Genomic DNA, 16,600 nt, shown 5'->3' on the forward strand with positions numbered 1-16,600 from the left:
AAACCATAAATGAATTCCTTGAGGGGTGTAGTTTCCAAAATGGGGTCACTTCTGGTGGGTTTCCATTGCTTTGATACCTCTGGGGCTCTGCAAATGCGACATGGCACCCGAAAACCAATCCAGCAAAATCTGGACTCCAACAAACACATAGCGCTCCTTTCCTTCTGAGCCCTCCAATGGGCCCAAACGGCAGTTTATCACCACAAATGGGGTATTGCCGCACTAAGGACAAATTGGGAAACAAAATGGGGTATGTTGTTCCCTGTGAAAATAAGAAATTTTGATCAAAAATGACATCTTATTGGAAAAAATATCATTTTTTTCATTTCACAGCCCAATTAAAATAGGTGCTGTGAAAAAACTGTGCAGTCAAAATGATAACAAAAACCATAAATGAATTCCTTGAGGGGTGTAATTTCCAAAATGGGGTCACTTCTGGTGGGTTTCCATTGTTTTGATACCTCAACACCTCTTCAAACCTGGCATGCTGCCTAAAATATATTCTAATAAAAAAGAGGCCTCAAAAAGCACTAGGTGCTTCTTTGCTTCTGGGGCTTGTGTTTTAGTCCACGAGCGCAGTAGGTCCACATGTCGGACATTTCTAAAAACTGCAAAATCTGGACAATACATATTTAGTAGTATTTCTCTGGTAAAACCTTCTCTGTTACAGGAAAAAATGTAATAAAATTGAAATTCAGCAGAAAAAATGAAATTTGCAAATTTCATTTCCACTTTGCTTTAATTCCTGTGAAATGCCTGAAGGGTTAAAAAACTTTCTATATGCTGTTTTGAATACTTTGAGGGGTCTAGTTTTTAAAATGGGGTCACTATTGGGGGATTCCTACTGTTTTGGCACCTCAACACCTCTTCAAACCTGGCATGCTGCCTAAAATATATTCTAATAAAAAAAGAGGCCTCAAAATGCACTAGGTGCTTCTTTGCTTCTGGGGCTTGTGTTTTAGTCCACGAGCGCAGTAGGGCCACATGTGGGACATTTCTAAAAACTGCAGAATCTGGACAATACATATTTAGTAGTATTTCTCTGGTAAAAGCTTCTTTGTTACAGAATTTTTTTTAATAAAATTGAAATTCAGCAGAAAAAATGAAATTTGCAAATTTCATTTCCACTTTGCTTTAATTCCTGTGAAATGCCTGAAGGGTTAAAAAACTTTCTATATGCTGTTTTGAATACTTTGAGGGGTCTAGTTTTTAAAATGGGGTGTTTTATGGGGGTTTCTAATACATAGGCCCCTCAAATCCACTTCAGAACTGAACTGGTACCTTCAAAAAAAGGCTTTTGAAATTTTCTTAAGAATATGAGAAATTGCTGTTTATGTTCTAAGCCTTGTAACGTCCAAGAAAAATAAAATAATGTTCAAAAAACGATGCCAATCTAAAGTAGACATATGGGAAATGTGAACTAGTAACTATTTTGGGTGGTATAACCGTCTGTTTTTCAAGCAGATGCATTTAAATTCTGAAAAATGCTATATTTTGTAAATTTTCTCTAAATTTTGCAATTTTTCACAAATAAAGACTGAATATATTGACCAAATTTTACCACGAACATGAAGCCCAAAGTGTCACGAGAAAACAATCTCAAAATCGCTTGGATAGGTTTAAGCATTCCGACGTTATTACCACATAAAGTGAAATATGTCAGATTTGAAAAATGGGCTCTGAGCCTTAAGGCCAAAACTAGGCTGAGTCCTTAAGGGGTTAATGAAAATTATCATTTTAAATCCAGTACGCTTAATGTCTTATGCAATATTTGGCTTTCTTGCTGCTGTCAAACTACACCTTCCATCATCTGCCTCTTACCAATCAAGCTTATTCAGGGGGGAAATAGACTGTATCTGCTTTCCCCACTTACACGTCCATTACCATAACCTCGGAGGAGCAATTTTTTCAACTTAAATCAACTACTTTAACTTGGGTTATGGACCCGGGAAGGGTTTTATTTCTGTGTGTGTGTATGTGTGTGTGTGTGTATGTATATGTATATATATATATAATATAGTAATAAATTGTACTTCTTACCTTCATTTGAACTGTATTGTACTAGTATTATAGGATTTATTTTCATTGTACTGTGGTAAGGTCCATGTATTTTTTACTATTGTGTATATTGTGCTGACCGGTAGAGCCAGTCAGCACAATAACGCATGTTATGATTTTCCACAGAGCGTGATAATGGATAGGCCAGGTGTACGGTTGTGGTACTCTTGCCAACATGGAGCTTATGTTAAACCTTTCCAGCATTTAATGCAAACAATGAGTGACAGGATATAAAAATAAAGGACCGATATTCTACATGATAACAGGAAGGAAGTAGTGAGCGCAGTGCTCTGTAGATTTGTGAGTGCTAAGGAGGCCAGAATCTGCAGGACAGTTTTTAAAGATTTAAAGACAAGATTATTAGGTGTTCATTCTCTATGTGTTGTCCTGCCCTGACTTGTCCGTTCAGCAGGTGAGGGAGAAGTTGTTGACATATATCGAGAATGGTTAGGTGAGTTGGAAGCTGAGACATGACTGTGCAGGGCTCTCGAAGCTGGAGGCACCGTGACTGTGGCCGCATGTGAAATGGGGATGAGTGCCAAGAAAGTACCAAGTATAGTAGTAGTAGTTTTTTATACTGTTGCTGGTGCTCCTCAAGAGCAGTTGTCCCATTTATATTAGGTGGACGTTTTTTGTCCATTCATTTTTGAGTTCTAGAGGGTATGTACAAATTTGTGTGACTTTGAACTCGAAGCATAGGGCTGGTGGTGAACGTAGAGAATATAAGGCATTGTACAGATCACATTGTCAAATTTTAACATTTATTGTGGTCAGTTCATAGTTTCTCTATAAAGGACATCAAGGGTCTGCTGACCAGGTCAGTTTCTGGCCATGTTGATGGTATTGTCCTAGCTTGGCCTAGGAAGACTTCCCTTGCTGGCCCCATTGCCCGATGTGCTTCTAGGGCAAAGGAAATGAAATCCTGCTGCTGAGCTCTGAAACCCAAAGCTCGGCAAGTGAAGGAAAAGCAAGAAAGTAAGACTTGTAATAACACCGTGGCTGCTCCCACAGGAGGCAACGAGAGGGTTGTGGGGGAGCTGTAAGGTTCCAATTATGCAGGGATCATGTGCAGAAACCAGCCTTATTTTTTATTTTTTTTTAAACAGTCAACTTCCCACAAAATGTTTGAAGGAGAAATGAAAAGGAGCATAGATTCCTAGCCAGACTGCATTAAGCACGGGCTTTCCAGCACTCACCGGCAGAGAGGAATTTGGTGGAGCAAGCACACTTGAAACCTGTTTTTGAAGGAACGGATAAGGGCACTCAAAGGATGTTGTGCCTTGATATGGAAAATCCACTACACATGGTTATAGAAAATTCTTTCTAAAAATGTGTAGAAGAGTTAGAAATTTAACAAAGCGCATTGTTCTTTGTTTCTGAGGGATACTTCAGTCCTGAAGTCATCAGACTAAAATATTTTAATATCGTTATGTCACTCTTGCACACAAAAACAGTAGGGACAATTTCTTAGGAAAACTATTGCCGTATCAGAATTCTTTGGAGTGTTGGAAGAAACTGGGCTACCAGGAGGAACTGCTTCAAAGTTTTTGACCACCTTCGTTAAAAGGATGTTATACCTCTAATGTTTTCGAAACAACAGTCTGTGTTTTCTCCTGATATCCCTTGTTTTTAAAAGGTGGGTTTACATGGGCAGATTTCTGCCCACAACGAGTGCCGATCAACGCTATAACAAGTCGAACTGGCCGATGCTATACTGTATGGGGATAAACTATCGTTAATACGATTGTTCGGTCTCAATCAGTTTCAATCCCTGTTTACATGGGGAGATGTGCTGCCGACAATGATAAACGCCTGCATAATCGGTTTGATCAGCCTGTTTATACGGGCCAATAATTGCCCGAAGGACCATTCTTGGGAACGTTCATTCCGATGATTGGCTTGTGTAAACGGGCTTTAGGGTCTTTCTCAGACTCCCTATAGATAATACTATCGTCTAAATGGCCAGACTACTTAAAAAAATGTATAAGGAATCAAGGAGGAAAAATGAGCATGTTTAGCTATAAAGAACAAAAGTATTTTTTGCACAAAATTGCATCTATGGAAATTATAAACGAACTATACATAGGTGGAAAAAAGATTTGTGGTCATTTAGGAGCACTCTTTTCATTGCATTTGTAGTCTACTATACAGAATCTATTTATACGTCTCTAAATTTTAAGTCCACACACATTTAATGAAACGGCCTCTATTCTGTAGACATCTGCTTTCATGTTGGACTAAACAATGTCAACATGAAAACAATTTCCATAAAAGTCAGTTTAGTGGTATATGCTATTTCTAAGTTGATTATAATATGGCTCTAGTTAACAGAGGGTTAATGAAATAGTTTGGGTGCTAAAAGGTTGTCCAGGAAAGGATGCTGAAATAGTTTAGGCTGGGCTCATGATTTCAGGCTTGATAGTGTTACGGGAGGTGCCACAGCTGTCTGTTGACCACCTTGCTCACATTATGCTTATTGTATTTCTTTAGAAAATAAAATGTTTACGGTCTTTTACCTCCCCCTTTGGTATACTGGTGAAAGACATAGGCAGCTAGCTTTACATAGCTCATAGTTACTGTTGGATAGGATAGGACAATTGGGATATAATTATGGTCAAGTAGGGAGAAGATGATTACTTATAACAATTTACATCACAGCTGTACAGTGGGTTCCATTCCAGGGATCAAAATGCCACCCACTCTCATGGTACTTGGCAATACCAACCAGGACAGGAGGAGCTGCTGCTACTTTCCCTCCCCATCCCAATGAGCATTGTGCCGATTCCCCCCCAGAAAGTACTCTTTCACCGGTTCTCACCACAGGGACCAACCATGACTGGGTGTTCTCACCATGTGCCCCATGGGGAATTTATTGATACTGGTGTTTCATATGCCAGTCTTAATAGGAAGCATGCTGGAGTAAGATGCGACACATTTATTAAGAGGGGCATGCCTCTTAATAAATTTGTTGCATCTTTGGCTGTCCGAGTAAAATTGAGACCAGCCAGGAGCTGCCGTGGATTTCTGCCATAATTTGCACCAGGTTTGCAACAATTTTTTAGACTTTTCTATGCCAAAACTGGTGCTGACCCCTGAGTGATCCATGGACAGTCAGCCGTAGTGCATCATGGTTCCAAATGTAGAGAGCATGTCAGGTACAGATCTTAAGGGGAACGTTTCAGGGGGCCAGCTTGCATTTTTGTATGGAGCCCTGGATGATAATTTTTTCCCTGGCTTTGTCTCTGTCTGGTCATGGTGAACTGAAATGTAGGCAGAGAATCATTTATTGTGACTTCAAAGGAAAAAAAAACATCTTGATAAATATATCTGCTAAACCACACATCAGTCTCCTGTTCTCTACATCAGTGCTCCAAATCCGTAGTGATCCTTCTAAGATTCCTTTACTTCTTTTTCCCTCTTTACTTCTACGCTTTAACTTACTGCAAGTTAAACAAGGTTGGTGCTTGTGCTGCGGCTGCCAGGATTACGTCAGCGTACCAATTCCCCACAGAGTGCCAGGGAGAGCAACCTGCATGAAAGCCGCCTTTGTTCCAGGGAGGTGTGCTGGCTTTACATGAGGCTGCTCTCTGGACGTCTGTTTGTGAAACAATTTATTGGAACATGGTATGTGTGTGTGTGTAAGACGCTCCCAGAGATTGGATACACTTCGCTCCTTAACACCTTCCTTGCCAGTGGAATACAGAGCGCAATTAAAGATCAGTTGTACCAATATTTAAAAATTTATTGTGAAGATTAAAATTAAAAAGTGTTAATTTCCATATTCTTACACATTTCCGCTTCTCTAATAACATTGGAAGTGTGAAAAGTAACTTAGTTCTTATGCAACAAGTGAAGAAAGCTGCTGCGGGTGGGAAAACTTTTAGAGTTTTAAAATGTTTTATTAGTAGGTCTTAGAGGAGAGTAATGTAATCTCTAAGCTGAAGAACTAATAGTGTTGTGAAAGTTGAGTTACTTTGTAATGAACCAAGATAACATTGGAGCAAAAGTTGGTTATCAGATGAATTTGGCAAGACACTGTCGGAGACTTGGCAATGCTTGGCACATTATAAACGCCATGCTTTCCTCTCAGCAAGTCATCTTTATTAGTCTGAGCATTGTGTGATTTATGAATACCCTTATTCAGATTAATGTTTCCATCACTGTGAGGCCTGGTAGACTATAGAAAGACACAGGTTAATTGGAACACTACCTGCCACAGGTGACAAAAATCTTGGCATCCAAAAATATGGGCAGGGAATCTATGCCCCCTGCTTCATCTGTGGCCTCTATAAACTAGCATGTTTTCTATTGTCCTCTTGCTAGCGGTATCATTTAAAGATTGAATTTTCCCCTCCTCCCTTCCCATTACTTACAAATACACATCTCCCCTCCCTTCCAGCTTGGCACTGATTTTACTTCAGGGACCCTTGCCAGGAACTTAACGGGTTTACAGACTTGAGTTATTTCCCTCCCTCCTTCGTTGGCGTCTCTGCCCTTATTTATTTTATAACCTATATAACTTTGCACATGTATACTTGTGGTGTAAATGTGTGATTTGTTGTCGGAGGTCCTTAAATACACTCTACACACTTAATGTGTCAGTCTTACAAAAGAAGTCATGTCACACGTATAATAACGCACATTAAAGGGTATTCTTTTTTTTATCATATGGACCCTTAGCTAAAATGTTAACCTTTTTGTGCACTCGTACATGCTTTCAATTGCTTTCACCTAGTCTTCCATTTTATTTATTGAACCAATATTTATGAGAATCCTCTAAGTATTTGATAGGTATTAGGTTCCTAATGTACCGTTTAATACCAATACTCCTTTATAGGGGTTTTCTGGACCAATTGTTATCACATCGAAAGAGCAGAAATGTTCTTTTTGCCTTCCTTATCTAAAATCTCAGCGCTGTACTGTATGGATATGTATCAGTATTTGCATGCATCCATTTCACTACAGCACAGTCTATGGTTTCATCTCAGTTATCCTCTTTAAAGGCAAGTAAGCATTCTGTAAGGCTCTTTTTACACTGCGTTTATTTGTCTCCGTTTTACATATATGACGGAAAAAGCTCCCAACGTATATATATAATAGAGGCTGTGACAGATACTTAACAGTGGCATCCCTATCCCATAGTGTATAATGATATCCATTTAACAGATACGTCATAAACTTTCATGACCCTTTTCATGACGTATTCGTTAAATGGGTACCATTAAAGCCTATAGGTAACAGATGCCACTGTTAGGCATACATCTTTTGCATTGATCACCCATAGGATATAATGGCATCCGTTTAATGAACACCATGAAAATCTACTGAAAAGCCCATGACGTGTACGTTAAATGGATTCAATACATTGGCAATCATCACCCATAGGCTACCACTTTTACATATACTTTTTTTTACCTGATACCTCTGGATAGAATAACGTAGTCTACAATGCTATTCTATCCAGTAAAAAAAAATGGTATACCTGATGTATACTGTCACCGACAAAGGCAAAAACACTCTTTGCCTCCATAGTTATAATGGGAGCCTATGGTTACGTTTGACGTATGCGCCGGGACCTTTCCCGACTTATACGTCAAACGTACAGGGAAAATGCAGTGTGAACAGGGGGCCTAAGTTAGTCATACTTGCTAACACATAAATACATGTACGTTTGCTTGCGCATGTTGAAGCATACTGATATCTTCTCTTAGGTGTTCCTATAGGATGGAGTCTTGTGTTTCTTTAATAACCCAACTGAGTGCCCCTCTCTTTGTTTCTCTATTTATTCAACAGAGCGATCTTCTCACCGGCCTATACTGCAGGCCGGCCTCCCAGCCAACACAACTGCCTATGTTGGAGGAGATGCAGAATTTGTGTGCAAGGTATACAGTGATGCCCAGCCTCATATTCGCTGGGTGAGATATGTAGAGAAGAATGGCAGCAGATATGGAGTTGACGGGATTCCATACATGAAAGTCTTGAAGGTAAGAATCTGTTACATAATAAAGATTTATATTTTGGTGTCTAGATAAATTTGACGAATAATAGCCTATTAATAGTCGTTTATTAGTGCTGTGTTGTTCACTTTTATTGGTGGAAAGTAAGATTAGAAAATATCATATAGGCCATCAATGTTTTACTGTTGGGGACCCGACCCCCAAACCCCCGCTGATCAGCAGAATAAAGTGGCCGTCACATTCCAGCAAGAGCAGCGTCCCCTTCACTGTTTACACAGGCTCAATGGTACATCCGCTGGTACACAAGTTCCCTTCATTCTGTTATTTGATGGTGGTCCACGAGGTCAGGTCCCACCGATAAAACATTGATGACCAGTACGATGGAGGAGAAGTTCTGGAAAATCCCTTTAGTGATATTATATTATATTTATTCTCATACTCAATATGTGATGTACGTTATTGCTAATTTATTAGAAGTAACAAAAAGCAAAGTTTTCCCATTAGTAGAAAATGATAGTGGTTAAATTCAGTTAAGCAGTCTACCAGCAGCATTGTAGACATCTTTAATGAACATGTTCCATATCACACTATAAAATGTAGTGACCCTGGTACCACACCATATAGTCAACAGCTCTATGTTTTTCTTCCTGTGTCATCTGCCCGTGTTTAGCACTCAGGAATAAACAGTTCCAGCGCTGAGGTGCTGAATCTGTACAATGTGACAGAAGCAGATGCTGGTGAATATATTTGTACAGTCTCCAATTATATTGGAGAGGCCAACAAGTCAGCCTGGCTCACAGTGGTGAAGAAAGAACCAGGTAACGTCTCCTGCCGCTGCACATGGGCTGCGAATGGGCTCTTGGTGCTTTTGGCGAAGGTGGCGTTTGACAAAAAAATCTGGAGATGGTGTTTTGCCGCACCTAATTGTGGCCATGGAAAAATACCTACTGAGTTAAAGGATTTCACACACAAAAAAAAAATCTCTTCTCCTCCTTCTTCTTCTTCTTCCTAACATATTTTTATACACTATCTCTCTATGTAGTTCCCTATACCTTATTTTCTATCTCAACCTTTCTTTTCTGATATTCACACACCTTGGAGGCAAAGCTTTATTCATAAAAGCACAATATATTAATTTACTAGGAACGAAGTGCTTCACCTGTTGAAGTCATGAGGCTGTTGGTTTCTATTAAATTGATGGGTAGTCCCGTTATGAATATTGGCTTAGCCCATTTATTGGCTGACTTCACTTCATGAAAGTGATGGAGATACAGTAAATAAATCTTATTGACTGACCATCCAGCTACATTTCTTTATTTAGGAATGAAGTTAATATCTTCATGGATAAGAATCAAGCAAGTCTAAAGTATTCAGTTGCCTTCCCCCTTAACTTGTACTAAGAGATGAAATCCTTACTCGTGGGTCTGATTTGTTCCATGTTCTGTGATTGCATTGCATGCATATGGTGGTAATTCCTGGTGAAGGGCAATGTGCAAACCTATGTTTTTATAATGTTTTTCATGGTGGCTCTTGGTGTGTTGGGTCTTTTGGAGAAGGTCTCCGTGGAAAGCAAGGGAGATCCTCAAAGGTTGAAGTGCCTCTCCAAGGCTTGAGACATCTCCTGAGCACACTCCACGGTTCCCTTTTCTCATGGGGTATTGCTTTTCTTTTCCTTTTTTTGCCATCCTTCTCTTTCAGGCTGCCGGTGTTAACATTACAGATGAAGAGATAGAAGTCTTGTATGTCAGAAATGTTTCTTTTGAGGATGCTGGGGAATATACTTGTATAGCTGGAAATTCCATTGGGATTTCTCAACACTCTGCCTGGTTGACGGTTCTGCCAGGTATTATCCTCCTGTCTTGGGTTTCTGTCTTTCCCTCTTCTGTTGCTGGGGTAAGCCATGAACACCGCTCCTGTTCGGGGAAAACCAATATGTATAGTGCAAGAAATAGCTAGTGCTACGTATTCTATTCTTTATCTAGTTGATGCTGTTAAGGAAGCGATACACTAGACCTTTTACCATTATGATCTTAAGTTGAGGGTATATGGAGCTGTGGAACTGTGTTTACCTCTGCATCTACTTTCCTAGTTCCCGAATTGCATAGCATGGGCTTTTTATGCTGTCGGGGCAAGATGTTTTATCTCTGCTATGTTTTAACCCCTTTAGCACTGCTAAGAAAGGGTTTGAACCACAGTGGACAAAACATCTCTGGTGTACTGGTCTCTTCTGTCCTCTTTCTTGCTGTCCAGTCTCTCCAGACTTTTCATTCAGTTTTTTTCTTTTTTCTTTTCCTGCTGCTATTTTACTTTGGGGGACAGACAGCTACTTGAAATAGAAAGGTAATGTCCCCCATTACAACACTAGTTACCTTCTGTACGTCTACTGGACAAGTCTGCGCTGTGGAGGAATGTGTGTCTGTGTGTGTAATTCTTTGTGTAGCATTACACATTATGGTAGAGTCCTACAAAAAAAGGTTCTTAAATGACAACAATTTGCATTACACTTAATATATTTTTAGCAGTTTATTTAAACATTGAATAAATCTGTCCTTAAATCTAATATACCCCTTTCAGTCAAAGTTATGGTTTTGCATTTCTGAGGCAGCCAGCCTTTCATTGATTTGTCACCTAGTTACTTTTCTGTCCAAACCATAGGCTGATGTCAAATAAGGTGAATGTGTAGTGAGTCTCTACCTTGTGTTGCCCGTTGTCGGGCATTCTTTGCCAGTACTAGCCATGCGTGATTGCACTGTGCTCACAGAACAGGCATAACTCAACGTCTAGGTTCCAGGATGCAGAGATCAGGTGTTCATGCTGTTCTTGTAGTATTTGTAGCCTGCACAGTGCTTCAGAATAGAAAATATTTTCTGGGTTTGAGATAGTTTGGTAATTATTTTGAAAATAAAAAATGTAGTTTAAGATTTATTTCATTTATTAGGCTTAACTATTAATAATTGATTTCACAATTAACAACACCTTAAGAGATAGAAGTCAAATGCTGGTATGTATGTTTTGTGAGTTGTATGTATGAACACAGTCTTTTTATGATGGTGAGTATTGACTATTTTGAGTTTAGTCTGACCCTAGCTCACTTCTCCACCTTACATCGTTTTGTAGGTACAGAACCTCCCGAAGAGATCAGTGTTTTGGCGTACTACGCAGAGATTGGAATATACATTGGTGGAACCGTTCTTATCATAGGCTTTATTACAATTTGCCTTATATGGCACTTTTTCAATGGAGCTAAGAAGAAGAAGACTTTAATTGGGCCACCTGTAGTCCACAAACTCAGCAAGCGAATTCCTCTACACCGGCAGGTAACAGAAAGTAGATAAAGAGTTCAAAAAACTTTATGCGCCGACAAGCAGCCACCATGTGCAGCTACAAAAAGACCAGCGTTCTTATTCTGAAGTGTATCTCGTCAGTGTTAGTATAGAGCATCAGACCACCAAGCCCTAAAGCTAAAAACAATACACAAAACACATAGATTGTAGTGATATTATTCACGCAACTGTGGCTATTGATTAGAAAGTAGGAAAAAATTACTTTGTGACATTACAAATCATGATTAAGGATTCGTGAGATGGGCATGGTGTCCATCCAATGTTTTATTTGCGGATCTGTGTTGTAACACATCCTGTCCTCATATCTTATGTCTATAGTACATATGGTGTTAACATTGGTGATACCCAGGGCCAGGAAAAGACAGAGGCATAGTAGGCAGGCGTCGGGGGGGGGGGGGGGGGGTGTGGCGCAATTTATGGGTTTTAAAGGCAGATCGTTATTTCTTTTTCTTTTTTAAGATTATTTCTGCAGCCATTTGGACATTATGTTTCAGAGTCTGATAATGCTGTAGGTGCTGCGGGGCCAGGGAGTTTATAAGTACTGCCCCTGCACTAAAGGGGGGAACGAACAGGTGTGTGAATGGAATAGATTTTTGCTTTGTGAGCAGCAACCATTGCACACACATTTCACACTTTTCTGTGGAGGGAATCGGCTGATAGAACAGAGTGAGTAATGGTGGTGAGGGGCACGTCCTGATGCCCCTGCCTTGGGCATCAAGAAAGCATGTACTACTTAGAAAATTGTATAATGCATATAATCTTTTATTTTTTAGGGGGTGGGCAATAATAATTGTTTTGAGGTGGACCACATATCACTACTTTGTATGTAGTTTTATCTTTTTGAGGGTGGCATGGATACTAGACGTCCCAGCAGATACAAGTTGAAGATGAGGCTTATTTTTTGTACTTTTCTTCTAGTTGTTCTTTACTGATCAATACATTTTTTTTATTATTATAATATGTCAAACGTAACAAATAACTTTTACTCCAGAATACACCATGTATTTGGCTGTGCCTGACTTCCAAGGTTTGAATCTAATTTGCAAAATATGTTGGTATTATGGTCACATCCAGTCATCCTGGGTGGATGAAGTTTCCATTGCATGGAGGACGTATTAGAAGGTAGTTCCTCATATCTACTAAGAATGGACCTCTTACACCTTGGGGGAAAAAAAAAAAACAACATCGAAAACCTGCTGGATTGTTTTGGGAGTCTGGAAAGTATTGAAGTGCCAACTGGATTTTGCAGCAAAAATTCTTCACCCCATTGCATGACTTACTATATGGCCTTAAAGGGGTTTTCCCTTGAGGGACGTTTATATCATATCCACAGGACATGTCATAAATGTAAGATAGATGCGGGTCCCACCTCTGGGACCCGCACCTATCTCTAGAATGGGGCCCCCTAAACTGCTTTCTAGCTTTTTGTGCTCCCGCTGACTCACGGCCACTTCCTCATTCCATGGTTACAAAAACAGAGTAACTCGTTGTGCTCCGTTGTTTCGGCAAGTCCCATAGCAGTGAATGGCAGTTACGGAAGCAGTATAGCATGCGAGCTACGCTGTTTCCGTAACTACCATTCCATTCTTTGGGGCTTACGGAAACCGCGTAGCTCATCAAGCTACGCTGTTTTCAAATTCATGGTCGGAAATCGGCCGTAACACAAAGAGGTAGAGCGGGGTTTAAGGGTCCCAGAAGTGGGACCCGCATCTATCTGACATTTATGATATATCCTGTGGATATGTCATAAATGTCCCTCGTGGGAAAACCCCTTTAAGTGCCCTTGATATTCCCACATTTAAAGTTGTCCTTATTGTATAATGAATGTTCTAGTACCCAAGTAGTATAACTGCAGAGCTTTGGTTTGGTTTCAGATGTCTTTCTGAACTAATTTCCCATCATTGAAATGTTATTTTTCTCTTTAAAGGGCAGCGGTCACAGGTAATCTAGATATGAGCTGGAAATACCACATGTAACACACACCAGTTTTACCAAGCAGATAGTGATGAAATAAAAAGACACATAGCATAGTACATCTGAAACCAAAACATGCTCTCTGATTACCTTTGTGTGGATGGGGGGAAAAAAAGCCAATAATGATGGTGTAGCAAAATAAAATAAAAAATCCTAAAACAAATGTAAAAGGTACAAACAGATATTTTATTTTAAAATCAAGGGTTAAAAGTAAAAGGGTATTCCCATCTTATATTGTAATGGCATATTGCTAGAATATGCCATAACATTATGATTGGGGGTCCATATTCTGGGACTTCCACCGATTGCAAGAACAATGGGACCAAGGACGCCTTAGCTCACTTCCTGCACAGCGGCGATCCCGGAGAGCTGCTGTGCAGCGAACTGAATAACAGCCCCGTTCAAGTAAAAAGGGCTGCATAGCAAATGACCGGGAACATTACTGTTCAGGTAAATACTGTGATTTGGTGAGGGTCATGACAGTCGGGAAATCCTAGCAATATGCCATCACTTACCATCATGAAAACACCCTTTTAAAAAGTTACATATAGTTGAAGATCAGAGATTTAGAGGTTGTTCATTCAAATACCCATTTTGAAATATGGTGGACCGATTTTTTCAGTTTTTTTGTTTACTTTTAAGAGTCAATCTTATCTGATACATGCACATCTACTCACTAGAGCTTAGTTTGCACATGGACGGCTGCCTTTGAGATTAATGTTTGTGCTTGTGTCATAAGACGCATATCACAGGCCTCTTTCCACTTGCAGGTGTCGGCAGATTCCAGCTCTTCTATGAATTCTACAACTCCACTGGTGAGGATCACTAGACGGCTCATGTCAAGCGCGGACACTGTACTTCTACCAAATGTGTCAGAGTATGAGCTGCCCAATGATCCAAAGTGGGAATTCACGAGAGACAAGTATGTATTTATACCATAGTCTATTTATTTATTTATTTTTGTTTCTGCATTAATAATTACTTCGTTTTTTTTTCATTGCCCAATTGCTGCTTATTATTTTAGGTAATTAATATCTCTACATACAAGATTAAATCAATTTTTCCGCCCCATAACAACCGACTTATTGTTCAAATCTCACACGAATGGTTTCCTGGTTCCCCTACTTTTTTTTTTCTTCTGCTGAAGCAATGACCTGTCATCTCTATACATGATTATGGCATCCGATTACTGGCCATAGCAGTGAAGTGTTGACCTCATTTACGTATTGGATGCTATGGTCACGTGTCAGAATGGCAGGTCATTGCTACCAGCAAGGTATTTGAAAGGATTTTGTTACTTTAACCCATATTCAGTTTCTAAAATAAAAAAATAAATTATATTTATATATATATATATATATATATATATATATATATATATATATAATACAGCACAAACAAAACTCAGCTTATACTCTTAGGGCTTATTCAGACGAACGTTAAATACGTCCGTGCAACGCGCGTGATTTTCACGCGCGTTGCACGGACCTATATTAGTCTATGGGGCCGTGCAGACAGTTCCGTGATTTTTACGCATCGTTGGTCCACTGCGTAAAACTCACGACAAGTCCGTTCTTTGTGCGTATTGCACGCATCACGCACCCATTGAAGTCAATGGGTGCGTGAAAATCACGCGCACCACACGGAAGCACTTCCGTGGGACGTGCGTGATTCGCGCAACAGCTGTGAAAAGGATGAATGAAAACAGAAAAGCAACCACGTGCTTTTCTGTTTACAAACATCCAAACGGAGTGTCATAATGATGGCGGCTGCGCGAAGATCACGCAGCCGCGCATCATACGGGGCTGTCACACGGAGCTGTCAAGAGCCTTTTGCGCGCGCAAAACGCCACGTTTTTTGCGCACGCAAAATGCACGCACTCTTGTGAATCCGGCCTCAAGGTTTCACCTTGTACGCCCTGGATTCCATTGTAGATTTTTGGATAGCAGAGTTGATGTATTTTTGGAATTATGTTAATTAAAGAGGTTGTCCCACAAATCACATGTATCAACTATCCACAGGATAGGGGATACATGTGTGATTCCTGGGGGTCCGACCGCTGGGACCACCAGTGATAAGGATAAAGTCCCCCGAAGTTCTCCATGAGAAACATGGGACTTCCAGGATCTGTGTTCGGCAGCTCCATAGAAGTCAATGGAGCGCCGGTCGCGCTTTTGCGCATGCGGGACCTGCGCTCCATTAGTTTCTATGGAGCTGCCGGACACACAAGCTGGACACAGACCCCGGAAGTCCCTTGCTTCTCATGGAGCACTTCGGGGACTTCCGGTCCCCCATTCTCCTTATTGCTGGGGGTACCAGCGGTGGGACCCCCAGCGATCACGCTGTCACATGTATCCCCTATCATGTGGATGGGGGATACATGTCTTTTGTGGGACAACCCCTTTAATTTTGCATTAACCCACCTAAATTACACATTTGTATTTTTTTTATTCATTTTCTATTCTTTGGTTTTATTGGTATACTAATGGCAGCTACTACTGAGCTTTATATCTAATAATGACTTATTTATTTTACCTATAGAATGACGCTGGGTAAACCCCTTGGTGAAGGCTGTTTTGGCCAAGTGGTCATGGCAGAGGCTCTTGGGATTGACAAAGACCGTCCCAAGGAATCTGTGACAGTTGCTGTGAAGATGCTGAAAGGTAAAAGGGAGGAGAGTGATTCTTTTTCCCCTCTCAGTGGGGGATTACAGGTCACATTCCTGACCCTACAGATAAATCAGCAGCTCTGACATTATTGCTGCCCCTCTCTGTGATTTAAAGAAAGCAGCATGGAAAGACGTGTAATTTACAGCTTCTCTTCTTTGAATTATGCAATCCTTTTGCCACCATGCCGAAGTGTAATCCCAGGGTCCTGTGACTGCCTTTTTCCATTAAATCCGTTCTGCAAATTTATTTATTTTTTCCGCCCTGCCCCCCCCCCCCCACCCATTAAACTATAAACTATTGCTATGTAGCTAAATAGATTCTAATCCATCACCAAATAAAATGACCCTCCTGAATCTGACACAGTGGGCTTCCTGTTAGGAGTCAGAAATATTCTAACTCAATTGTCTAATTTATTTTATGACACTTCTGATGTGTCCTACGTTGAGTGTCAAGTGTGTAAAATATTGCACCATTTGTATCTACACGTTAATACTGGAGACGCATGGGTGGTCCTTGTACGTTCGGACACATTTTTATTCATATATAACTGAGACATGTTTCAGACCAAAAAATACATTGTTATACACCAGAATGTTTC

General features: G+C 40.2%; 1 protein-coding gene across 5 annotated transcripts in view; it reads left to right on the plus strand.

The window, feature by feature from the left end:
- The window catches only part of FGFR2 (fibroblast growth factor receptor 2), a 76,134-nt gene that overhangs the window by 52,175 nt on the left and 7,359 nt on the right, over positions 1-16,600 (plus strand). For 3 of the 5 annotated variants that reach the window (XM_075841120.1, XM_075841123.1, XM_075841121.1), the window contains 5 exons: positions 7,852-8,042; positions 9,714-9,858; positions 11,133-11,338; positions 14,104-14,255; positions 15,875-15,996. In XM_075841120.1, the coding sequence (XP_075697235.1) occupies positions 7,852-8,042; positions 9,714-9,858; positions 11,133-11,338; positions 14,104-14,255; positions 15,875-15,996 (816 nt within the window). Of the gene's footprint in view, positions 1-7,851; positions 8,043-8,685; positions 8,834-9,713; positions 9,859-11,132; positions 11,339-14,103; positions 14,256-15,874; positions 15,997-16,600 lie in introns of all 5 variants that reach the window. The other 2 variants (XM_075841124.1, XM_075841122.1) reach the window with 2 other exon arrangements.

This window comes from Rhinoderma darwinii, chromosome 11, assembly GCF_050947455.1.
Source record: "Rhinoderma darwinii isolate aRhiDar2 chromosome 11, aRhiDar2.hap1, whole genome shotgun sequence".
In the NCBI taxonomy this organism is placed as follows: Eukaryota; Metazoa; Chordata; class Amphibia; order Anura; family Rhinodermatidae; genus Rhinoderma; species Rhinoderma darwinii.